This window comes from Alternaria dauci, chromosome 2 (assembly GCF_042100115.1).
Source record: "Alternaria dauci strain A2016 chromosome 2, whole genome shotgun sequence".
In the NCBI taxonomy this organism is placed as follows: Eukaryota; Fungi; Ascomycota; class Dothideomycetes; order Pleosporales; family Pleosporaceae; genus Alternaria; species Alternaria dauci.
This window is the reverse complement of record NC_091273.1, coordinates 3,513,024-3,537,494: the sequence shown is the minus strand read 5'-3', so window position 1 is coordinate 3,537,494 and position 24,471 is coordinate 3,513,024. Positions and strand designations below refer to the sequence as shown.

General features: G+C 51.5%; 6 protein-coding genes across 6 annotated transcripts; 3 read left to right on the top strand and 3 right to left on the bottom strand.

Moving 5' to 3' along the window:
- The first annotated feature begins 7,154 nt into the window (after nt 1–7,154).
- On the top strand, nt 7,155–8,167 carry ACET3X_003185 (uncharacterized protein). The gene is made up of 4 exons (XM_069448432.1): nt 7,155–7,376; nt 7,446–7,500; nt 7,617–7,699; nt 7,791–8,167. Exons 1-4 carry the CDS (start codon nt 7,366–7,368, stop codon nt 7,873–7,875), a joined length of 234 nt encoding a protein of 77 aa, XP_069309732.1. The 5' UTR covers nt 7,155–7,365; the 3' UTR covers nt 7,876–8,167.
- Nucleotides 8,168–9,028: 861 nt separating this feature from the next.
- On the top strand, nt 9,029–9,958 carry ACET3X_003184 (uncharacterized protein; the record flags this gene model as incomplete). Its single annotated transcript, XM_069448431.1, has 2 exons — nt 9,029–9,094; nt 9,167–9,958. 2 exons carry the CDS (start codon nt 9,029–9,031, stop codon nt 9,956–9,958), a joined length of 858 nt encoding a protein of 285 aa, XP_069309731.1.
- A 314-nt stretch (nt 9,959–10,272) lies between these two features.
- On the top strand, nt 10,273–12,968 carry ACET3X_003183 (uncharacterized protein). Its single transcript, XM_069448430.1, has 5 exons — nt 10,273–10,528; nt 10,601–11,350; nt 11,397–11,724; nt 11,782–12,558; nt 12,625–12,968. The coding sequence occupies exons 1-5, from the start codon at nt 10,314–10,316 to the stop codon at nt 12,943–12,945; spliced, it is 2,391 nt and encodes a 796-aa protein (XP_069309730.1). The 5' UTR covers nt 10,273–10,313; the 3' UTR covers nt 12,946–12,968.
- Nucleotides 12,969–13,242: 274 nt separating this feature from the next.
- On the bottom strand, nt 13,243–14,316 carry ACET3X_003182 (uncharacterized protein; the record flags this gene model as incomplete). Its single annotated transcript, XM_069448429.1, has 3 exons — nt 13,243–13,843; nt 13,902–14,135; nt 14,255–14,316. 3 exons carry the CDS (start codon nt 14,314–14,316, stop codon nt 13,243–13,245), a joined length of 897 nt encoding a protein of 298 aa, XP_069309729.1.
- A 1,477-nt stretch (nt 14,317–15,793) lies between these two features.
- On the bottom strand, nt 15,794–19,156 carry ACET3X_003181 (uncharacterized protein; the record flags this gene model as incomplete). Its single annotated transcript, XM_069448428.1, has 4 exons — nt 15,794–16,429; nt 16,486–18,541; nt 18,592–18,857; nt 18,908–19,156. The coding sequence occupies 4 exons, from the start codon at nt 19,154–19,156 to the stop codon at nt 15,794–15,796; spliced, it is 3,207 nt and encodes a 1,068-aa protein (XP_069309728.1).
- Nucleotides 19,157–21,698: 2,542 nt separating this feature from the next.
- ACET3X_003180 (uncharacterized protein) lies at nt 21,699–23,319 on the bottom strand (the record flags this gene model as incomplete). Its single annotated transcript, XM_069448426.1, has 5 exons — nt 21,699–21,995; nt 22,059–22,469; nt 22,607–22,723; nt 22,788–22,873; nt 22,926–23,319. 5 exons carry the CDS (start codon nt 23,317–23,319, stop codon nt 21,699–21,701), a joined length of 1,305 nt encoding a protein of 434 aa, XP_069309727.1.
- Between the last annotated feature and the right edge of the window lie 1,152 nt (nt 23,320–24,471).

The window sequence follows — 24,471 nt, the reverse complement described above, 5'->3', positions numbered from 1 at the left end:
AAGCGATGGGCCAGGTGCAACTTTTGTCGGAGGTTTACTCCATGGAAGACTAGCCGGTAGGTAGGCATTCTCATCTTGGTACACTAATCGGCTGACCTAGCAACGGGTCCAATACCCTACACTACGAAGACGACAAGATCGCCCACGGTATTGCAGCTTACGTGCGTCCCTGTGCAGTTTTCAGCGACTGTCCGCCTGGCTTTATCGTGTTGGCCGCAAGGCATCGCGATTAGAGCGACTACACCGGCTCCTCTTGTCCACTGACTACTGCTGCAGGAGTGCATTAGCAGCAGCTTGACGGCCAGCCCTCGCTCCGACTCTCCGATACTGGCATGAAGCCCACGATCCAGCAGAGCTAATGCCCGAACTTGAGTTGAACTGCAGGTGCTACTTCTGCTTTTATTCATCCCTACTGCAAGCCCCGTCATTTCCACGATTGGGGACGCTTGGTTCTGCTTGCATGGCAGGAACAACATGCTTTACCGGTGCATCGTTAGTTCAAGCCGCCATGGTTAGTCGCAACGTTTATCGGTCATCCACAACGAAAGTGCATGTTCTTTTGGATAGTCAAAACATGCCCCCAACGTTGACCACACCGACATGCTTTAGCTGGAAACCTGGTATGTTGAAAGGGAGCTATACGGAATGGGGGTTATCAAAAGCCATCCTTCCACCCAGACCCTTGCCGGATTCTTTCCGCGCGTGCTTTGAGGCATGCATCTTCATGAAATTCGCATACGCACTGTTGCAACATGCTGTCCAGAAGGAGCAGAATCATTGTGACAACATGATTACTGAACTCATTCCTGCTCCTCCATTACCAGTCCGGCAGTTTCAAGTCGAGAAATTGTCGAATCTGTCAGGGCAGCAGAGCTTCTTCTCCACAACTGTATCTCATGCCCCAGAAGGACGACGTGTTGTCGACAGCAATTTCGCCATGGTGTCCCCATTTTGACTGCTGTTATGATGCTAAGCACATGGAAATGATTTTGATTGGGCCAAGGACTAGCCAGCCGGGGCCGGAAATCATACTCAAAGATCCTTCGTACAGATCCGGTGCGCCGCGAGTTTCACGTAGATCCGCTGCATGAGCAGGATAGGTATAGCTTACGCGCCGACGCGGAAATTTACGTTTCTAGTCGATCGTTCGAGCCAGCGCCAGGCGCTCGGGCATTGCGCAACGCCGCGTTTGTTAACCCGTCCGTTCCCAAGGATGGCTTGCGAGCTGTCATCTGCGTCGACATTACGGGCTCTGGTGGGAACGCACCGTCAGTGCTGGCTTGTCGCTAATTGCATAAGCATGCACACGGAGAGCAGCGCGCATGCGAGGACCAAACACATTGGCTGCCTCTTCGCGCATCTCCAGTACCTCGGTATGACACTGTCCCGGGTCTCTTCAAGGTTGCGTCGGCTCGATGATCGTTGCTCTTATCGATTGAGCATGCCGACTGTCACGCTATGTAGATCCGGAGGGGTCCCTCAAGGCTGACAGGTTGAAGATGGTCCCTTGCTCCGTGCCACCACTGTGCTCTTCACCCAAGCACTCTCAGCCGTTGACGCTATGACGGCATGTGTATACTTGTTCGGGCTGGTATTACACTAAACTCGGAACAGGTTCTGCACCATGGCCACAGGCTACATTTCCACCAATTCCAAGGTTGCGTCATGAAGCACGGCGGCTGCTAGAACACGAAAACCTCATTTCACGTTTCCACTCCGGGATATTACATGGCTGAGGTCTGACGATGGTGACGACCCTTCATTTCCTATCATGCGACCCGGACGAGCTAGGTTGAGCCAGTTCACAATCCGGGCAGCGGTAATCTTGCGCTCGCTTCCTCCCGGACGTTTGACCCTGCTGGCTGGTGTTAGCGCACGGCTCAGAATCCCAGGCCACGCCATCAAGTCCACATGCCTTGAGCCTCGCGTTCAGCCACAGGCACAGATACCCATGAACCTAGCAGCGGTGGTGGTCCAGAGCAGAGCTGCACAACTAATTACCGAATGCGTGCCTGATGCCATTTTGCCTAGTCGAGGCATTATCATCCAATTTGCGGTCATCAGCTGCGGCCTTACGACAGCAGCATGCGAGCGGTCCAGTACGACCAGAATGATGCTGAAGTCTTCTGGCTCGTTCGTTTTCATTGTACAGCACAAATCGGTAGCACCTGGTGTGCCTGAGCTTCACCTCGTCTGCTCTGCAGCATTCTGGGGCCATGAGTTGATCGAGGCCAATGTGGAAGTATCCGTGGCGCCATCTCTTCTGCGTCTAGCTTCAGGCCAATGTATCATCAAACTACCGTCGCTGCTTTCAAGCTGAACCTGCTTGGCTGGCAAACGGGACGTAAGTAGTTTTGCGGCAAAAAAAAACCAGCGCCACAAGTGGGAACCGCTACCAGAGTTTGCATCAGCCGGAGTCCTTCTCCAGGCGCGTCACATGGTGGGACTACAAGAACGCGCACTACCATTTCTAACAACATCGCACTTGCTGACAACCCATCCCGTTTCATGCATATCCCTGCAAGTGTCCCCTCCCACCTTCGCCTGTCGAACGCCACATATCGCCCGTCATTGACGTACGGCCTGCCGTTTGCTCGTGCTACTCTCAAGCCTTTGCGGCCGTCACCCCAGTTGGTTGGTCCAATTCCAGTCGGCCCTCTTCCCTTCTCGTACACCATTCCCCACCGTTGCCCATTTTCACTTGCCTCTCTCCAATCTGGACTTGATCGACCACGCCGGCCCACGCGAGCTTTTACCGGGGCCTGATCTTCGTTGCATGCAGCTTCGCCTGTTGCTCTTCCTGTGCCCTTTGTCGCCCTGCTTTGGCCGCGAATCAAATCGGAGCTACTTTGCCAGGGACATATTAAGCCTAGGCCCTAAGGCAACGGCTACGATCCTAACCCGGGCCATTTGCGGAATGGTGGTCCCGGTAAACGTACTCTGGTGAATAAGTATGTACACTGTTCCTTCTCCTTCCGGACCCTCGAGTTTTGGCGCCACCCAACGACTCATCTCAATGTTGAATTGCTCCCACGACACCTACCACACCGGCTCCACATTCCTCCATGTTGCTCACACTCTCTAACCCGGTTAAGCCCGATTTCGAATTCAAACCCCATGCCTACTCACCAGCCTTCTCTTCTTCCTCTACAGCTGCTCGAAACTCAAGTAGGCATCATCGTGGGCTATCCCCACCTGCACAGGAGGTCAACTCCTCTCACATCATGAGTACACCTCACCGAGGACTTCCTCCTCCTTCGGCGATGACGCTACCAGATCCGGCTCGAGGGCCTCCATCGATGTCGTCGTCATTAGGCCAGTTACCACCAGCACCTTCGCAATGGCAAGGTGCAGAAGACGGAATGAAGAACTGGCTAGCGGCGAAAGCCGAAGAAGAAAGACGCAAGCAAGAGGAGGAGAAGACGCGACAGGAAACGTTACGACTGGAGCAACGCAAAGTCGAGCAGTCTATGCTTCGAGAATCTATGCAGGGAGGAGTACCGCCTCACCTAGTACCAATCATCTTTGCTGGCATCGGGGGAGGCAACCTCGCAAACATCAGTGCCGAGTGGATTCAACAGTATACGACTCAAGTTCAAGCTGCCCACCAACAAGCTCAGGCACAGGCACAGCTTTCTCCAGATCTTCGAAGGGACCCACGATTGATCGGGCAACAACAACCAGCAGTGTATGCTGGCCAGGCGCAACCTCCACCGACGATATTGCCTCCCACGTCTGTCCTACCCGGTCAGCCTCTACAGACACAAGTCCCGCATGCTCCGCTCTCTACCAATCCCTACACTGGGGGACAAACATCACCGCGTTCAAGAGCCGCACAGGCTGCTCTTGGTGGTTCTGCCGCATCAGCTCAACGCTCATTACCTCAGTCACAATTGCCTAGGTTGACTACCAACGAGATGACAGTTCAGCAACCTCCTGCGGCCCCAGCAGGTGTGCAGCAACTGCAGCAAACACAAACACAGCAGCAAGAGCAGTCCTCCCCTTCGATATACTTTCATCATTGGGTACCGCCATCATCGTCTTCAGAACAGAAGAGTGCAAGTGGAAACCCGCCAGCCACGCCATCAGGTAAATACAAAACTTCGCCTGTTCACCAGTCACGGCAACGTGCTGCGTCGCATGCGTCTGACCTAGAATACACCAGCTCCCCCAAAAAGCGCAAGGCCCAAGGCCCTCACCCCCCTCCACCGCCGCCTACATCGGCGCCTGGATCTTACACATCGCCGTCCTTCTCGCACATATCGTCGTCGTCAACGTCGACTCCTGGACGAAGAGGACATGCACGAAATCGATCAGATGCGTCCACACGAGCGGCGGAGGGCTCCAGCGGTTCAATGAGCCGGCGAGGCACTGTCTCTGGCCTTGCGCACGAGACAATTTTGCGACAAAGCGACATTGCAGAAGAAGCAAGGGATGCAGAGGACAAGGCAAAATCCAAATCTGATCAGACATACGGAACGTCACCTCAGCGAGACGGTTCTCGCGGCCATGGTCAACCGAACTACGCGCCGGCGTCAACGTCTGCTCAACCTGAAACACCAAAGTACGCAACACATCAGCAATGGGATCGAGGATACACGTCATCTCCTAAAAGAGAATCTGGTGACCATTAGGTTGGGACGTGGTTTCAGCATCGCGACTGTACGAATTTGGATTGGTCGCTATTGTGATTGCTATCGGTCCTTCGATAAGCTCGATTTCAATTCTAATTCATCCGAGCGAACGCGAACGCGAGCATGTTGGCATGGCAATCGGGCATCAAGAACCTGCTTTGCTGATGAGAGGACAAAAAAGGTGCGATTATTTACAAGAGATCCGCAAGCGAAATGAGACAAAGACCATCGAGACTTCCAGACCTCCAAATTCCGGCCTTTCCACTTCATCTCAAAATCTTAGTGCACGGACCTGCAACCCCACCCAAGGAACGTCTTCCCTCATCTCATAAAATTACGTCGCAATGTCGCGTTCCCACGGCTGCACATACACACACGCATTCCGACCCAGTGTTTATTTGCTGGTAGCATGATCTAGATTGCTTCCAAGACAAAGACACTTGCTGTTGGTATCGCGAGCAACGGAGTTTTTTCTCCGGATCCTGCCGTCTCCCCCTTTGAGAAAGGCTCCGATCTGCTTTGCGGGCTGCATATCTGGGCCCTTTTCTTTTTTTTTCCAAATCCAACATGCTGGCTATACCTGGCGTTATATCGCGGCGCATCGGCACCCAGTTGAGTCTTAGTATGACTTCAACATTTTTCTTGTTGGCATAACTGCGGCTAGGTTGTGCTATCAGACGGCGGTTGTTCTGCATGCTTCGCTTCCCCACCTCCCCGCCTCCCGGTTGCATCATCTTCCATGGTGCTTGGTACCTTTGTCAGCATCAGCATTGCCGCGTTTCTTGGTCTCTGTTCTGCGCTTGCAAACCCCACACGTTGCGACAATGCCATTTTTGTATACATCGGATGCATCTCACAACTGCTGCAGTGTCGGCATTATTCCTATTGTCGCCGGTTGGTCGCCTTGTTGTGCGGCTCACCTTGCGGATATGGTTGTTGTTGTTGTTGCTATACTTGACGAGTTGCGTCAAGGTCGTTTCTTGGCTACGGCCCATAACGATGCTCGTTAAGCGCCGGCTCGACATGCATAACCCCGATTGAACGGCTGGGTCCGAACACTTCATCCTTTTCTGTACTATACCCGGTTGCTTTCGATATAGGCTTCGGTGTAAGCTACCTGTTGCAACCAACTTTAGACTCGTTCTTCCTTGTCGGGCACTGGGGGCTCGTGTTACATCCGGCATTTTGGCCGGATCTTTATTGTCAAATACACACTATCGAATTGGTTACCGTTCGTGGTATCTGGCATATCAGGTACCTTCCGACACCGCATCAAGACCGGATTGCAAGACATGGATACATCCTTGAGACGCTTTCAACGGTAGCATATCTGTTCGCAGACATCAAACCTCGTTTTCCTTTTTTTCTTCAGTACTATCACCACAAAGTGTAGTTACTTTCCGCCTGTCTGTTGGCTATCAGATTGTGCACATATACCCCTGTTACCCGTTTTTAGATGGGGATTCTTTCGGCATCTCACTCGGCTTTACATTCGGCATGCTCTGGCTCGCCTAACGGTCGCCAGTTCAGTTTTTCTCTTCTTAGACATGTACATAGTTTTGGAAATGGCGACTTTACGTTTTGGAGAATCTTCGGTTCGGGGATGGTTGAAGCAGGTTAGACGGCAAGGATTACATGCGAGCAAGCCGGTAGCGTTCGCGGCAACGCCACTGCATGGGCGTTGTGTATACCAGAGATCGGCATGAGATATTTTTGTCGGATGGTCATGGCCCCGTGTTTAGTGCCCTTGGCAGTTGATCACTTACATCTTTCCCTATCCAGTAATAACGTCTATTCTAGCAGCCATTACCCGTTTGAATGACAAGTCACTTATATCGCTCTTGTTTTCTTTTGTTGTATCTTGCATCTCTGAACTAGGTGTGCATTATGCAGGGGCGGTGAGATGAGGCCTTGCGGCGGTGGGTGTTTCACCTTGGACTTTCAGTAGTGGTGCCATTACGCCGATTGGGAAGCCAGAGCATCTTGGTCCTTCGGATGATCTGCTCGGGGTGTGGGAGTCTTTAGCCAGTCAGGGTTATGCACCGGGATGTCGTATAGGGCTGTGCTGCTTTCTTCTTCTGTCTTTCGGAGCCGAAGGAGCATGCTTCAATTGAGAAAGGGGGATCCATGTAGACTTGGACGACTTGGGCAAGAGCGGTGTGAAGGCTTCACCACTGCCGCAAGTCAGAGAGGTGCGAAGGGAAGAACTTGACGTAGAAGCTCCTGTCCAATGCGTTGAGTCAGCAGCTCAACGCTGTTCTTATTATCCTCTTAGAAGACCAAAAGCCAGCATGCTTCATTGAAAGGTACGCATCGCCTAGTAATCCATAGATGTCAAGATGCTTTTTCCTTCTTCTCCAGCTCAGATATCGTCAGTGTAGACATATCTCACGTGGATTCGAGCTGCTTCCATAAAGAGCTAGTGCACACCAGCCACAGCTAGCTGGCTGCCCCGCCTCGTGGCGCCTGCGTCGACCCCACTATGATGGTCCGTGGTTCGCCGTCACTGCAGCCTGACAATGTCGCCCAAGTGAACTCACAACCACTTTGCTGCCTACAAACGTTTGCGCCGTCACTTCGTCGTAGAAATAACCACGTCTATTTGCTCCGCTCACGAGCTCTTCCTCACGCTCTCCGTATCCTCAGCTTCCCTTTGCGGAGCTCGCCACGGCTACCCTCGCGACACCTTTGAGGCACTCGACGGCGCACAAAGAATAAAAGAGCAAGCAAGATGCAGATCAAGTACGTGGGGCTCTTTATGAGACTCATTTGGAGCAAGAGAAGAAATGAAGAGTGGCTGACAGGCAACAGAGTGCGAACCCTCACTGGCAAGGAGATCGAGCTGGATATCGAGGCCGACTACAAGGTACACCTGCCCAACTTTTGTCACCGTATACGCATATGATGCCGCTCGCCAACCAATCGGAAACGTGGAGAGCTTTACGCGGTAAACTCAAGGAGCACAACGCTGACGGTACACAGGTCTCGAGGATAAAGGAGCGCGTCGAGGAGAAGGAAGGCATCCCGCCCGCGCAACAACGTCTCATTTACGGAGGAAAGCAAATGTATGTCTCAAAGTCCCTGGACGTTACCCGCCCCTAACCGCATGCAAATTCTTGCATTCGTACGCGACAAGACTAACGCAATCATGTTCAGGAACGACGACAAGACCGCCGCAGACTACCAACTCGAGGGCGGTGCCACACTGCATTTGGTCCTTGCTCTTCGTGGAGGAAACTAGCTTCTCTCATTCTTGAATCTACCCCAAATCCTGCTCGCACCTACCGATACATATCCTCGTACATTCTCTGAACACGCGTGGGCCGAGTTCCAATCGCGTGTCTCCAATGATTAGCTCACGAAAACGCGTTTGTCATCTGGAGGATTCCTACAAATCCGGGTGATGAGTAGGGTGAACGGACATGCGGTGCAATGATGCTGCAATCTGTAGGGTGCTTGTTGGACAATGGAGGTAGGAAGTGGGCATCGAGATGAGCTAGGACAATTGAAGATTTGCACTTGCTAGTAACGCGGGTCCTTTTCTTTCAGATCCATGTGCTGCGAGATGTTGTCCGTGAACGTTTTGGTCATACTAACTTGCGGAAAGCAACAGATCAGCGTACCGCATAGATTTCTACAATGTCATGGCTGTAGCCATGCGCTAAGAGGTTTATGTCGAGCAGCGCATATGCTTCAAAGCCGAAATCAACGAACACGACGCCTACTGCTAATCGCGCAAGCATGTTAAAGCCGTCTGTGAATACATCGATATCACCTGTTACTTTCATGGAGAACATCCAGACGTTTGCCACGGAATTCGAGCAGTTGGCAGTGCTTATTCAGGAGTGAGCAATCACATATACTTATGTCAAAGTTTGACATAGTAATAGATGGCTGATGCGGTAATTATTCAAAAAAGCCGACCTATTGCAGAAGGTTCCTAGTATTCAATTAGCCTAAGTCTATCTAGTTCGCGATGGCCATGCGATAACTACTCCATTGCCATGAACTATTGACAACCACCCCTCTAGTCATGCTTCCTCACTCCCAAAATCCACCAAAGGGAGAGCTCGCGTCTTACTTACCCCGCTACACAGCGCGTACCTAGGCGCACTGCAGCAAGTACTAGTGACAACCGGGAAAGTCGTTTACTCAATGGTGAGATTACGCCCGGGCTCTAGAAAGCTTATAGGTCCAGCTTGTGCTCTGTTCAAAGTCTTACAATTCCAACATTTCTTCTAACATTCTGAGATCATCTCAGAGAAAAGAAGAAAAGGAATAAGAACAACATGGCACCACTTGACGATACGACGGGGGTGAATCGATTCGATAGTTTCGACGTATTTCGAACTTCGTTTAAGAAGATTGGCGAGCATGAAATCGAAGTCGGTATCATGGTGCCGAAGGATCTCAGGCCCAGAAAGTCTCCTGTTTTGGTCAAGTTTCACGGCGGTGGACTGGTATGTTGATTCTGAAACCGCTGCACTATCATCACAACGGCGCATGAGCTAGGCACTGACGACGAACTGCAGATTACAGGGGATTGTCTCTTTCCCGACTGGTTCAGCGCCTTCTTCGTCCCCTTTGTTCACCGCAACAACGCAATCGTGGTAGCTCCCAATTACCGCTTTGTTCCCGAACACAGTGGCGCAGACATCCTCGAAGATCTAAGTGACTTCTGGACCTGGTTCAACAAAGGATCAGTGAGCGAGTTTCTTGCCTCTCACAAGAAAGGAAGCGGTATCGAGCTAGACTATGGGAAGATCCTGGTCTCAGGCGAATCGGCGGGTGGTTACATGGCCTTGATGTCAGGTCTCACCCAGCCTCGCGGCAGCATCAAAGCTATCCTGGGAGAATTTCCCATGACAAATTATCTGCGTATCGAGCGAAGCGATACGTATTATGACGGACCTGCTCCGCTAGAATCCGAGCTGGCTGAGCATCTCTCGACCGTCAAACCAGGTACTGTCGTCTCTTCGGCAGTGCCACCAGCGAGAGTGTCATTGAACTACGTTTTAGCTGCATATGGACACTACCTCACCTATTTCGGGAAGGACGAGAAGATGTGGCCGATTGGGCTTATTGAGGAGAAGAAATGGTTGCCGCCGACGTACATTTTCCATGGTGGTGTGGACTCAACCGTTAGTGTAGAGGATAGTAAGAAGTTTGTAGAGAAGTGCAAAGCGCTAGGAAATGGTATCGAGGTCAAGCTGGAGATTAGGCCTGGACAAGAACACGGCTTTACTATCCCAGTCGAGGAGGACGAGGAGCCGTGGCTCAAGGAGGGGTTGGCATGGGTAGAAGGGAAATGGCTGCGCTCGTGAGGCATGAAGTAGACGTAGGCTTGGGTCCACGAGAGTGTGAAGTTCGCTTTTTCGGTCTCCTGGAAGGCCTACTGTATCGCGATAATCATTGGTTTTGAGCTTTGGGGAACGGTTGACGTAGGCTTGGGTAGTGGAGGTTAAATCTACCACACACTCTCAAAGAACCGCAAATCAATTCAAAGCTATTTAGCGTATCATAATCCTGCTTGCTGAGATCTCGTGCGCGATGCATCGTTTTAGGCTTAGCGTACGGCTTTTCCGGCCGTTAATCAGTTCTTATCCGAGCTCTAGACTTCTGACTCCACTTTGTGAACATGAACATTGTCAAGGGACGAACGCCTGCACAGTCCCGATCATGAACGGAAGAACTCTCTCTCAAGGAGCGTCTGCGGACGCCGAGCCGAAGCATGTCTCAACTGCTCGATGGACTCCTGCCAATGGTATTGAAGCCGTTACAACCGCCACGCCAGCAAGCGCAAGCCTGGATGAGCCGAAATCACCACCTGCCAAGAGAAGGAGAGAGGAGCGGGAGAGGAGCAGAGTCAGTAGGGCTTGCGATCGATGTAAGAAGTGAGCTTGTTGAAATTCGGCACGCGCGTGCTGCGCTGCAGGGATACATGGAGTCGTTAACACCAGAAACAGGAAAAAAGTGAGGTGTACTGGAAGATGTCCCTGTGCGCTCTGTTTGAGATCAGAGTTGCCATGTGAATTTACTGCATCATATACGCGAGGCCGACTTCCCTCCGTCATTGTGGACGAATCAGTAGTTACGGATCCCTTACTACAGGGAAGGAAAGGCTTGATATCAGAACCACCTGCCAAAGATACACATGCAGCATCGGCAATTCAATACCCACGTATATACCCAAGTCCATCAACCTCAGTGGATCCAGCAGCTTACCCGAATCCCGAAAACTCAAATCCTGATACTCTCAACATGGCTACCGACACCAGCAGTCGCCCTTCCTCTCGGGACTCCCCTGTGCCACAAGGGGCTCAAAGAGACCAAGAAGGTCACTACGTTGGATCTTCAAGCGCAGCTTCCTTTCTCATTCGTATTCAGAAGCGTTTGCATCAGAATTCCTCCCTGTCACATGACTCTACCATCTTCACCTTCGGAGACGCTCCGCTTCCAGAGTTTGATCTTTCCATCTTTGTTCCGCCACCGAAGCCTGATGCGCAGAGGCTTGTAGAGCGATATTTCGAGTACGCGGCACCAACTCATCGCTTCCTACATCGACCGACGATCGAACAGCTTGTAGATGAGTTTTATGAGACCCAAGGTGAGATGAGGGGTAAAGAAGACGGTAAAGCGAAGGCGGCGTTGTTGATGGTGGTATTCGCCCAAGCACAAGCGTATATGCCGCCAGACAGTTCAGTGCAAACGAATAGGTTTGTTGATCCTCGCGCTTTCACAATACCGGCTAACATCTGTCAGTGCTCGATTTTTCCGTGCAGCTGAGAACCTGCTCTCTGGAGAGCGCGGCGCTGTAAGACTAGCGAGTGTCCAGGCACGACTGCTACAGTGCTTCTACCTTCTAACACAGTCCCGCATCAACCACTGTTGGAGCCTCTTTGGCACGTTGTCGCATCTCGCCCTTGCCATAGGGTTGAATCGCGGTAGGAAATGCGATCCCTCGACGAAGGTGGACTATGTGGAGCTTGAGAGTCGAAGACGCTTGTTTTGGGTTGCATACTCACTTGACAAGTACCTTGCTGCTGCTCTTGGCCGGCCACGAACCTTCAAGGACGAGGATATCGATCAGGCACGTTGATACTGGTAATTTGAGAACAAATTCCGTTGGCTAATATAGATACTCTAGGAGCTTCCAACGGTTGTCAATGACAACGACCTCCACCCGGATTATATCACTCTCCCATCGCGATCTACATATTCCTTGATGACAGCCCCAATTGAGCACATCAAACTTACACGCATCGTCTCTCTCGTGCTGCGAGATCTGTACTCAATCCGACCGCCCAGCTTGGCCCGGCGCGTTGAGCTATCGGCCAAGTACACTGCAGACCTGCACGCGTGGCACAACTCGCTGGTCGGATTCCTCTCTGGCTCCGCCTCCGACGCACGCATCGACAACCAGCTGCTCATACCAGTCTACCAACGCCAGCGTTCCGTTCTCAACCTGGCATACCACCACGCGCTTTTACTTATTCATCGGCCTTTCTTACTGAGAGATTTCGCAAGTTTGACGCACATGCCAACCCATCCGAACTGGAGTGCCACAAATTACGACGCATCGGCCAACATCACTGCCTGTCTCAGAGCTGCCATGTCCCTTGTACGTTTCGTAGATGACGTGTTTGTCTCGTCCAATCTCTTCCGCTCTTTCTGGTTTACGCAATACTATGCATTCTGTGCAGTGGTAGTGCTGTACATTCATCGCATTCAACAAGGCTTGGGTGTGAAGACAAAGGTAGAGTGCGAGGGTTTTTTTGAGGCAGGCATGAAGTGTCAAAGACAATTGGAGACCGTTAGCGATACTGACTGTCTTGCGCACCGATATTGCGTTGTCCTGGAGGAGCTTAGGACTGAGGCGGTACGGCAGTCGGGGAGATTATCGACGCCCGCAGCATCGGTTGATGTGAGTTCAGAGTTTCTGTCGGCGAATACAGGCTCTCTGTACGCATACACTGACCTCATATCGTAGACACCTTCAGGCGAGAACACCAGCTTCCACGAAACTCCGATTCTTCCACAGCCCTTATCGACACCAAATCCCGAAACTGTACCACTATCATCAGATCTAACAAATATACTCTACAACGCCACTGGCAATAGCAACATCCCACCCACACCAAACAGTGCAGGAGTATTTACTACGACCAACCCAACTTTCACATTTGACCTACACGATTGGACAGATTTTGCTAGTTGGGGACAATTCGAGGGCCTTGTGACGGCCGGTAATGGTTCCTTTGACCCTGCAGGTGTATCACAGAATGAGAACGATTTCTGGTTTGGTTCGTGAGAAGATGTTACGCGAGGGCAGGACTGAGAGGTTGGGTTTTACAAGCTGTACGTAGAAGTAGGGTCAGCTCTGAATAATACATCCTTGTTAAGATTAGGTGTCTCAGGCAGAACATGGTGAGTACCCTTAGGGCAAGTTGAGATGCATAGAAGCATAAGTAAAAAAGATCAAGTCTAAGTGTATTGAGTTCATCGCAAACTAAACGTCCGAACGCGTGTAGGGTATCTCGAAAAGAAAACAGTCTCAAATCGTTCCATCATTCTTCAGTTGTCATAATCATCTCTTGTCATTGAGCGCTTACATTCTCAACAACCTCCGCCACCTCGGCCTAGAGGGCTGCTCTGGCTGCTGCACTGTCGCCTCCACTGCGACTGCAGCATCGGCCTCACGCTCCTCTCCTGTTTGCGGAGTACGGTTCTGTAGTTCCACTGCAGGTTGAGCCTGTGCCTGTGCTTGCGCTTGCGTTTCTTGGTATCTCCTTATGCCACTTCCATGCAGAAAGTAGCGCCAGTTGCTCACTGGCACTGCCTGTACCGGATTGGCGGTTCCGGCTTCCAGCGCTGTGGGCGTCACATCGCCACCCATGGCTATCCTTTCTTCCTCATCATGCTGCTCCATGGCTTCCTTGCTCATATATATCGATCGGCATATTGGACAGCTTGTTTTGCGCAAGACGAACCAAGAGACTAAGCAATCAGCATGGAATTCGTGGCCGCAGACGGAAAGCTTGAGGATAGTTTCGTTCTCGGGTGTAGCCGTGGTTGTGGCTGATAGATCGGTGGAGTCGGATTGTGGAAGGGATGCGGGCAGCGCGGCATCATCGGTTATTGGGGTTTCTGGAGAAAGTTTGGCGGGCTCGGGTGGGGCGGGCGCGTGAAGAGCGGAGAGACATATCGCGCTGCGCAGGATAGTTAGAATGTAATCTTCAACAAGTATTGTTGTATGTCGAAACTCACCATTCACGTTCCAAGACCGAGTGCGTATCCACCGCGTCTAGTCTCCCATCGTCGTTCTCCGCACCATCACGACTTTGTCGAGATGAGGTTTCGGTAAGGCTCACTACTTCAGTGACCTCATTCAGTTTCTCTCTTGCTTCTGCACGTCGAAGTGCCGGCTTCTTCGTCTTGGGTGGTGGACGCGCTGGGGCAGGGACAGCTTGCCGTCTCTTCCGTATGCAGAATATACACAGACTACATCATCGATAATCATCAGCCCAATGTCATTTGCCAGCTACCCAGATAGGAGCAGCCCTTACATAGCCCTTTCCTTTCGGCTCAACACACTGCGGAATAGACGGAACAGGACTTACAACGGCGCCACGATAGCGACAACAAAGACGGGAATCAGAAAACTAAAAGCCGTCGGTGTCATGCCCGACTGACCAACGGTGTCCCTCCATTCTCGCGCTTCAAGCGTGCGCACAAATCCGTGACCAGATACCGCAGGCATCGCGCTTTTTTCGATATCTTCGTCACTCGAAGACTCGGACGTTGTTCGGTTGATGTGTGGGGGAATGGGGAATGCGATTTGGCTCGACCTCGACTTGTTGCGGGGAACAACGTTGCAATCAGCAATGACGGCGGAAGACGCGGATATACCGGCACCAATCGATTGCGCGTCCCGGAGATCCTATGCTCTGCGATCGCTAATCCTTCCGTTGTATCTCGAATACTCGCAAAATGTGGATAGTGTTTGTTGAAAAGGAAGTATTTCTAGCGACTCAAGAGTCGTTGTCTAAGGTGTGCAGTGTTCGCTCTTAACACTCAACTACCGACAACTTGTGCTTACCCCGGGGCTCACTCATCCGGGCGTTCTATGACACCGACATGTCCGCAGGCTCAGCCTCCACAGCCACGTCTTTCCGCCGTTTCTTGCCGCTTCTTGCTGGCGCTCGAGAGATCATGGCATTGACATCGATTCTGCTGCCAACGCGCAACGTGGATGGCTGAGATACACCGGGGATGCATTTATCGTCGTTGTTGCGAACCGATATTTCTACAAACTGGAACTCCATAGCTAGCTGGCCGTTCACAGAGTCGCCGCGGAAAGTCGGTTCGTCCGCAGCACTTGCACGAAGGCGCAACACGGCGATTGGGTAGCGGTAAAAAGCAAATGCAGGCAAACAGACGCCATGGATTCTTACTGAACCCAAATCTCTGCCCACACAATCGCTCGGTCACTAATCCGCACCAAGCCCGATTTTCGTCCAATACTTTTGACAGAACACCTCACGATCCCGAGTTGTTATCAGCTCACTTTTCAGCCTTCTCAGGCCAAACCCAAGGCCACAGTATGCCTCGGCTGACGTATTCCATATGCAAACTAACCTTTTAGCGCATGCTAGGCGCCGAGACTAAACGCACATTTTCGGGCTTGGTGTGATGGAGCGGAAACGTTTGGCATGGCATGGCATGGCGGAGTGGGGATAGTGTAATGCTGTGGGCCATGGCAGGACTTGCATGCGCCAGTCTCCGAAAAAGGCAAGTCCGAAGACTGTGCGTTCGACCGAGGCTGACTATGGCCGCTTTTGCTACGCTTTGTACGATCATAGTTGATTGGAGGTACTGGAAACGTCTCAGAAAAAATCCTGAAATGAACATCTTGATCATTGCGAAGGCAGATGGTGATAGTTCAATTTATTCATGGTGGTATCTTAACTACAACATACACGTACTCTGACTAGGAAAAGCCTTGATCGCAGCCGTAAGGGCATGAGGTATCGCAATCGCAGGCTATGCAAACAAATCAAAACGCCTTTTGCAGGACAAAGCCTGACCCACAAACATTAAAGCCTCTCCAATCGAGGCTCGTCTGACAGATATCATACTTCATTGCGTAACTTGTTATCTCATGCAGACGACTTCTTCTCGCCATCCTCGCCATCAGTGCTGATGGCGGTACTGAGGTATCGCTCGAAGACGCGCTGCTCAAGATCCACAGAGCCTCGCCTGGCGACGCCGTTCTTAGCGTCACGTCTCCTGAAGAAGACGCGCTTGGCCCACTTCCAGGACTCGATGCCGAGGAAGAAGAGGAATGTAGCGACAAAGACAATTCCCCATTCCCAGCTAATGCCCTTGTGCCTGAAGACCTTGTCGTTGATCACAGGGATGTACAGGACGGGGAAGATGGTGACAAAGGCGAAGACGATGGAGAAGAAGAGGAACTTGTTGCGCCAGACGTCGATAGCCCATTGCGTAAGGTACTTCTTCGAGCCTGGCTGCATCGCAAAGAACGATCGGCGCATGTCCAACATTTGCCATGCAAGGAAGACGGAGAACCAGGTGAGGCATGCGAAAGTCGTCGCACGAGCGCGGAAGACTGTGTCGCAAGAGTCGTTGTAACCTTCGTTGCAGCCGTGTCCAAGATTACCGTCGCCCCAACCAAACATGACCAGGGAGAAAGCACCGAGACAGAGGGCGGCAATCCAGAGACCGTATACGAACATGTCCATGATGACCTCCAAAGTAAAGACACCACGCTTGAGCTATTTTTGTTGTTAGTACATGTTCTGTTGTCTAGTTGGAGAAGAAGATAACTTACATTCTGAGGGGGTCGAGTGAGAATGTCGGGAGCTGCGACCTCGAAACCAAGACCCATGTCAGGAAGAGATGAGGTAATCATGATAATCCACATGACTTCGACTGGGGACACTGGGAAGACTGAGAGCCCACTGTCATCCTTGAATGCGAGACCAATAAGCAAAACACAGGCTTGCGCAATGTTCTGGGCGAGCAGATGTAGAATGAATTTTTGGATGTTGTCGAACATGCGGCGGCCCTCCTCGATAGCGTTAAGGATCGAGGCGAAGTTGTCGTCGGTCAAAACAATGTCGGAAGCATCCTTGGCTACATCAGATCCAGTACCCATACCAATACCGACATCTGAGCGCTTGAGGGATGGAGAGTCGTTCACACCGTCACCAGTCATACCAGTGAAAGCCTTACGTCGGTGTAGGGCGTCGATCATACGGACCTTGGTGTTCGGAGCGCATCGAGCAATAACAAGAGGAAGTAGCGGCAGGGCGTCGATTTCATCATCGGTGAGTTTATCGAACTGAGAGGCGGTCATGACCATGGCATCAGTGGTTTCCTTGGGGAGAGTGCTCATGTTAGAAGGCACAATACCAACTTCAATAGCGATTGCGCGCGCAGTTCCGGGATGGTCACCAGTAAGCATGTGAACCTCGATACCGGCCTTCTGGCACTGACGAACAGAGCCGGCAGTCTCGGGTCGGGGCGGGTCGTACAGTCCAACAAGACCGCGGAAGATCAATCCGTTCTCGATGCTCTCGCGATCGAGATCCTCGCCCTTGCTTGGTGATGGACCGTCGTACTCCTTGCTTGCAAGTGCCAAGACACGAAGACCCATGGCAGCCAAGGATTCCATGTTTGCCAAAATCTCCTCGCGGTAATCGTCATCGAGGTCAACGCCGGTTTCGCTCTCGTCGTTGAAAACGCGGGTGCAGGAGTAGATGACACGTTCGACAGCGCCCTTGGTGAAAACATACTTCTTAGAGGTAGCAGTCTCCTCGAAGATGACGGACATCTTCTTGACATCGGAGTCGAAGGGAAATTCAGCGAGTTGCTTCCAGGCAGGCGAATCTCCACCAGTGTGTTCGAGACGGTTCCACTTGAAGCGAGAGGCAAAGACTTGGATAGCAATCTCAGTTGGATCACCACGTGCATTCCATTGACCTTCGTCAGTCTGATGAACATGGGCCAAGTTGGCAAGCGAAGCAACTTTGAGGTAGTCGACCAGGTGCTCGTTGTCTTGCAGAAGCTCCTCGTAGGTCTCTGTCTTCTCGTCTATGTCGGGATCAATGTGTCGCGGCTGCTTGGGGTTGAAGGTCAGAGCGCCAACAGTGGGGTTGTGAGGCTCGTCGGACTGGCCAACGGAGTAGGTGCCCTTTGCGGGGATCCAGGCCTTTTTAGCAACCATCTTTCCTTGTGTAAGGGTACCAGTCTTGTCAGAACAAATATCAGTGACACCTCCCAAGGCCTCAAGCGACTTCAGATTGCGAACAATAACGTGGCGCTGAACCATGCGCTTTGTACCAGCGGCCATTGTGATGGTCAAGACAACAGTGAGAGAAGCCGGAATCATACTGAGACCAGTGGCAACAGCGTAGATGATAACTTCGCTGTTGTTGGAGAAGCTGTTGGCAGCCAGAACAATGATTGCGCAGACGACAGCGACACCAAAAAGGAGGATAGCGAGGCGGGCGAGCTTCTTTTGGAGTGGAGTACCAACGTTGACACCGAGGAAGTGGCCGACGGCATCAGCGGCCGTCAAAGACCATGCCTGAGCGTAACGATGCGGTTTGGCCTTGCCGTCAGGCTTGCGCTTGACTTCGCGGACGCGCGAGCCCTTTTGTCGGAGAGACATGGCAATAGAGCCAATTTCAGTGTACATTCCTGTAGCAAAGACGACGCCACGAGCGCGTCCCTTGGTGACGGTTGAGGAGCTGTAGGCAACATTGAGGCGGTCACCAGGGCCAGTGTCTTCGTCGAAAACGACATCGCCGTCTTTGTTGACAGGGAGAGATTCTCCGGTGAGAAGAGCTTCGTCGGTTTCGAAGTTCAGTGCTTCGATAATACTGCATACGAGTTAGTGGCGTACTAACTAATTTAGCGCTATTCAACGTACCGGATGTCGGCCGGGACAGTGTCACCTGTCTTCAGCTCAATCAGGTCGCCCGGAACCACCTCAATTGTTGGGATGGTAACAGTCTTTCCGTCTCGCGCAGCGGTGGCAGTTGGCGAGGAGAGCGATCGAAGAGAGTCCATTGTCTTTTCAGCATTGAACTCTTGCACGAAACCAATCACGACGTTGAGCAGAATGATGGCGGTTACTACACCACCTTCGATCCACGACTGGATAGCGAAAGACACAGCCATTGCAGCGATCAAGATCTAGGTTTTGTTAGAGTTGTTGCGGTTGGGTGTTAGGTTGGGTTACACACCAATGTCATTGCGTTGGCGACCTGTCTTAGGAGAATCTTGCCTGGTGAAACTCCTCCATCATCACCCAGATCATTGTTGCCATACTTCTCATGTCTTAACTTTGCTTCCGCAGTAGTCAGACCATCTTCGGCGTTACACTTGATCTCGTTGACGACGTCCTTCCATGGTAGGGCATGCGCGGGCTTGGAGAGAGGCTCGTTGGCCTGACCGGACCTGTGGCCCTCGAGAGACGGTTCCTTCTTGCCCATAATGAATGAATAGCGGTGCTAAGAAGAAGGTGGGTGCAGGCAAGAGATCTAGATCCGGGGACACGAGTGCCTTTAAACAAGCAACTTGGAACGCATGCGCACACACCATAGGGACGGCCAAGAACCGTGCGATATCGAGAGCTTGGCGTGGTGGTAGACATCTTGGGTCCAGTACAGGGAACGTCATCGTCGGTCACCTTCGGCACTCATCAACAAAGACATGCATGTATGCCTCAAATGGGTGGCTGTAGGGCCTCTGGGTATCTGGGACAGCATATCTGATCCTACGTGCCTTCTCTTGCCCTGTATGGCACCATCATCGCATAAAACGCAAGCGATGAAGCAGCAGAAGTGATCCTCTGGCGCCGGGAATGACGACAGCGGGGCTGGGTAACAACCGTTCGCAAGCGGGGTGAAAGAGAAGAAGTGGCGAGCTGTTCGGTATTGCCAAGCTTCCCGCTCGCCTACCATCCGCCTAGCCGTACTAATTGTCTGGGCGCAGGCGTAATGGTGCCGAGTTCCGTACCGAAGCCTCAACGCCAACGTCATTTTGCACCCGTTTCCAAGCACCTGGCTGTAACCACGATGCCAAAGCCCGCCACTAACCTTCACGAGGACCCTTCCGCCAAGCCTGGGTTTCTTCGTATCGCTCGAGGCGCTCAACGTCTATCCGTGCTGCTTGCTGATTTCGCGTCACGCTGCATGCTAACGGCTGAAGCTTGTCACCAACATGTCAAGGCGTATTTTCCCTGCCATCCCCACCGAAATGGGTCGATTGTCAGCCTCTTCTCGCTCTTATCTGCCACCGGTGGCTTGACTGCAGCGCCGAGCCTCAGATGCGGGTCACGAGACTCAACAATCACCTCTGACCCTGCACCAATATCTGCTTTACTCCACACCTTCCATCCTCATACGGAACATTCTAGTCGCACACTGAACTGCGCCTATCGTCATACTTGTGTGTTGCTCATCACTTCATGACTACGTCGGCACGAAGAAAGTTGGTGCGTTGTGAGCACAATAACTCACATTAGAGAGATGAAATACTACGTGATTACGCTGAGATTGAATTGAGCTCACCATCAAAATGCCTTCTCATCGGCTACATGTGGAAACCCGGCGGACTAACCCCACTTGTACCACGATTCAGACAAGCACGCAAGAGATGGGCCCATTATCCCACGCCTTGGCACTGTCCCAGCCATTACCCTGGCGCAGTTTAGTTCAGTTTAAGCATCACAGTCCTCGGAGCAACCATCGGAGAACCAAACTTTGTCGGCCGGGAAATCGTCATTAGTTGGCTATTCAACGACTGGACGCTCATGCACTGCTCGTCTCAGCTTCTTCGCAACAGCTCCTCTTTCAGCAGCGATCGAGCAATCCCCACCCAGAAGCCCAGCCACGTTATCGGAGACGTATTCAGGAGACTGTCGTTATTGTTCTTGTTGAAAGTGAGCGAACCGAACGCTTGTCAAAGAAGGAAACGATATAAACTGCTCGAAGATCGAAAACCAACTGTCAACTGTCGGAGCGATGATTATTGGGCTCAGCTGCTCTTTGTCAACATCGGAATCGGAATCTTCTCTCGCGTCAAATTCGGAAGAACGATACGCTACATTATCCGGGATCAATAAGTTTAACCTTGTTCTGCAGATGTTGAGGCTCGGAAAGATTTTCGCATGTTAACTGGAAGCACCTTGAACAAGGGAGGTGGAACATACCCATACCCAATGATTTTAGGAAACACCAAGGTCATCGCTGACTTTCTTGGCCCCGACAGCCACTCCGTGAACGTAGCCCCTCAGCGCTTGGTCGCTGAGAATGCTCAATCGTCACTGGAGACTGGAGAATAACAAGATATGTTCCCCAGCTGCAAATCAACATTTCGCCTGGTTTCGATCGTGATCTCCTGTGTTCGCCACTTTGTAAAGTCGAGGTTGCACGCGTCTTCCGGGAAGAGACCAGGCTGGCCCTTCGCATCGCGGTACTATGCATCATCGGATCATGGACTTGACGGGTAGAGCGTCTAGATTTATGTTGTGTGCTGGCATCGCTTATGATGTCGTTGTAGCTGTAGCGGTAAGGGTGGTATGGCTGATCGATCTATTCAGTGTGAAGAATGGAGAGACTTGATAGCAATGAATGGCAGATTCTTTTATACAATGGGGAGGTAAGTGACGTGAGATAGCAGAGTCAAGATGTTGTGCTGGGCTGTTCACTATGTACAGAGTACACTACGTAGACAAAGGGGGCAGGCCATGTATGATCAGCGTTGAAGTATCTCCCATAAGCTCGTTGGTTGGAGCAACCCATGTCAAGCTTCAATAATATCCATTGGATTGGAACAATCCCCCCGTTAAGGGAATAGGCGTTCAGGTATACAGGTGAAGAAAGAAAGTTTAGGGGAGAAGCTCTTCAAGTTCGCATGGGATTTTGACTTCAAGATAAGTTTATTTTTGAATATATGTAAGGGGCAAGAAGTGAGTATATACGGGCAAATGAAGTCAGAAACGACAAGAATCAGGCGCTCAGCAATGCGCACTTATTGACCAGCAAGTTTCGTGATCGGCGGTGTGTTCGGGTAGAAGCTCGCCGGCATGGTCGGAATGGGAATAGGGCTAGCTGTGCCGAAGGCTGTCTTGAGATTCTCCTTCATGGTAGGTGCAGAGTATCCGGTGGGGGCAACAGTTTGAGTGCTGGTAGTCGCCGCATACGAGGGACCGGTTCCTTGCTTCAAGCAGAAACCACTACCGTAGCCGCTCTGGCATTGGTAGATATTGTGGTTGCCTTTTTCGGTCCACATGGCGAGGTCTTGGATTTTGATATCCGTGCAAGGTGTCTGTAGATGTGGAGGTGCGAAGTCAGTAATGTCTCACGTACACTTCGTATAGTCAGCACTTACTTTGTCTGCGCAGATGACCCTGACAGGCCCGCGGTTCAATCCATATTCGACCGTGCCTTTCCAGTTCTTGAACGTCATGTTGCTGAGATGCACGCCATCACCGGCAATGGTGCTCATCGAAGCCCACTTCTGGTTGATATCGAGAGACCATGCGTTGCCGTGACCGATAAAGTTCTCGAAGACGACGTCTTCGACGTAACCGCTACCACCGTTTGACTTAACCATCATCATCTGGTTCGACTTCCATGTGTAGATGTTCTTGTAGACGATAGAAGAGATAGCAGTGTCGGCGCCGAGCGAGCCTATAGCGCAGCCGCCACTCCAGTTACAGTAGATGTTCTCGATCAGAATGTTCTTGGATGGTGACTTTACAGTGACACACTCGTCCTTGTTAGTTACCATGATCTGCAGCTCTCGTTAGTGATACGAAATTTGCGAGATATGTTGCAATGCTCACGTCGTGGATCCTAAATTTTGAGGTTCATAGTTAGTGATTGTTTCACAGACAGTTGGTACAGGGATACTTACCAGATATTTGTGCCAAAAACATCCACACCATCAAGACCGCCCCAGTCGCCTCCGCGGATCGCCATGTTGTATGCTTCACCGTTCGTGCAAGTGTTCATAACAAAGTGGAACATGGGCGCATCGACAAGAATGATGTCCTAATATGTTGTATGCAAAGTCAGTATGTGCCTCAGATGCAGTTCGTATAGGGGCGTCTCTTACGTGGACGGAGAAATTGTTTGTCTTCTCAATGCGCAGAAGACGAGCACCGTTCCGCTTGCCGTTCCTGTGATCCTCGTAGCCGTTACCTGTAATCGCATTAGTACTGTAGAAAGGCAGTTTACATATGAAGTGACATACCTTGAATAGCGCCCTTGCCGGTGCTGCTGAACATCTCGAAATCGTTTGCGTTTCTCACGAACAACATGTTGCCGGCCTCAGTACCCGTGCGATAGATGATACCATCAAGCTGGAGTGCCCATGCCTTGCCACCTTCAAACGTCACCCACGTCTTCAAGGCATAGTCTCCGGAAGGAACGACGACAGTACCACCTGTCTTGCAAGCCTTAAATGCCTCGAGAAGTGCTGGACCAAGATCGGTGGACTTGTCCGCCTTCGCACCATAGTTCATGACATTGCAAGTCTTCTTAGCGGTTTTGGCAGCGTGTGTAGTCAGAGGTCCGACCTTGCCCGATAACTGACCGAACGCCGGTGCAATGGCCGCAGCTGCGAGAAGAAATTGCGAAAAATGCATTGTAAAGGGAGTAAAAACCTGCTCAGCAGGAACGAATGACTGGAATGGTAAAGAGCGACAGCGAAAGAATGACTTTCGAGAAAGGAGGAATCTAGAAGAGCTCGAAGCCTGAGGGCAGGGCCTGACATATACGCGTACGGCGAGCCTAGACACAAGGGAATATCTGCAAATCCTAGGTGGAGATCCAAACTAATCTCAAGTTCCTAGTGGGCCCACAGGCATGATAGCCCCCTACAGTCCCCCCTAGTTAGAATGCGTAACGTGCTTTTAAGTAAGTAAAGAGGCGCGGAAAAAGCCTCTGCAAGGAAGAGAATCTCTATAAATAAGGGCTGATCTCTTAGTTTTCTTCCTTTGCAAGGTACCTATAAAAACTGCTAGTAAAGAGAAGTGAGGTCACGTACACATTCTGCAGGAGTATCTAGCGAATAAGAGAAGAGAACCTAGAGAACAGACGCTACCTGCGCATCTAAACCAGGGAGGGGACTGTATACCGGGAAGTCCAACGATTGCGACGTGGATCATTGCGTCGTGATACTTTCCCTTTGATCTGCAAGACCCTCGAGGTGGTCACACGAGAATTTGTTTTCTCCTATGCAGAGCGCCGATGAATTCTCCGACGTTCCCGGGGTCACAAACGAATGTTAGAGGCGCGCGTCACTTCATCTATCGCGTACAAGCCTGAAGCAGCGAGCCGGTTACCTGTACGTCGGTAATGCTTGTCGTAATGTTCGACTCAGTCACGTTTCAACGTATATGCCTCGAACTTCTGTGGCGCAAAGCTCGAGGCCACCTTTCCTAATCCATACATAAACCGCTGTCATTTGAGTGTTCGTGGAGATGAACAGGTGCGGGACGATGCCGATGCCGTGAGCGACGAAAGGATTCGTGGAAACGTGTTTCATAAGGCGGTATGAAGGAGCGATGTGCGCTAGGGCCCTCTAATGGGTCCTCAACGTGGCAGATTACTCCGAGAACACGTCGAAAACAGCGGAATTAAGCGTGCTGACAGTATGTGTTCCGCATAAGCCGGGTGCAGATGGATGGTTAGGGGATGAAGCTACGCCGAAACGCGCGACGCGGGTTGTTCTCGGAAGCTCCGAGGCCGATCGGGAACAAAAAGATCGCACCTCGTTGCCCGACCAAATCACGGAT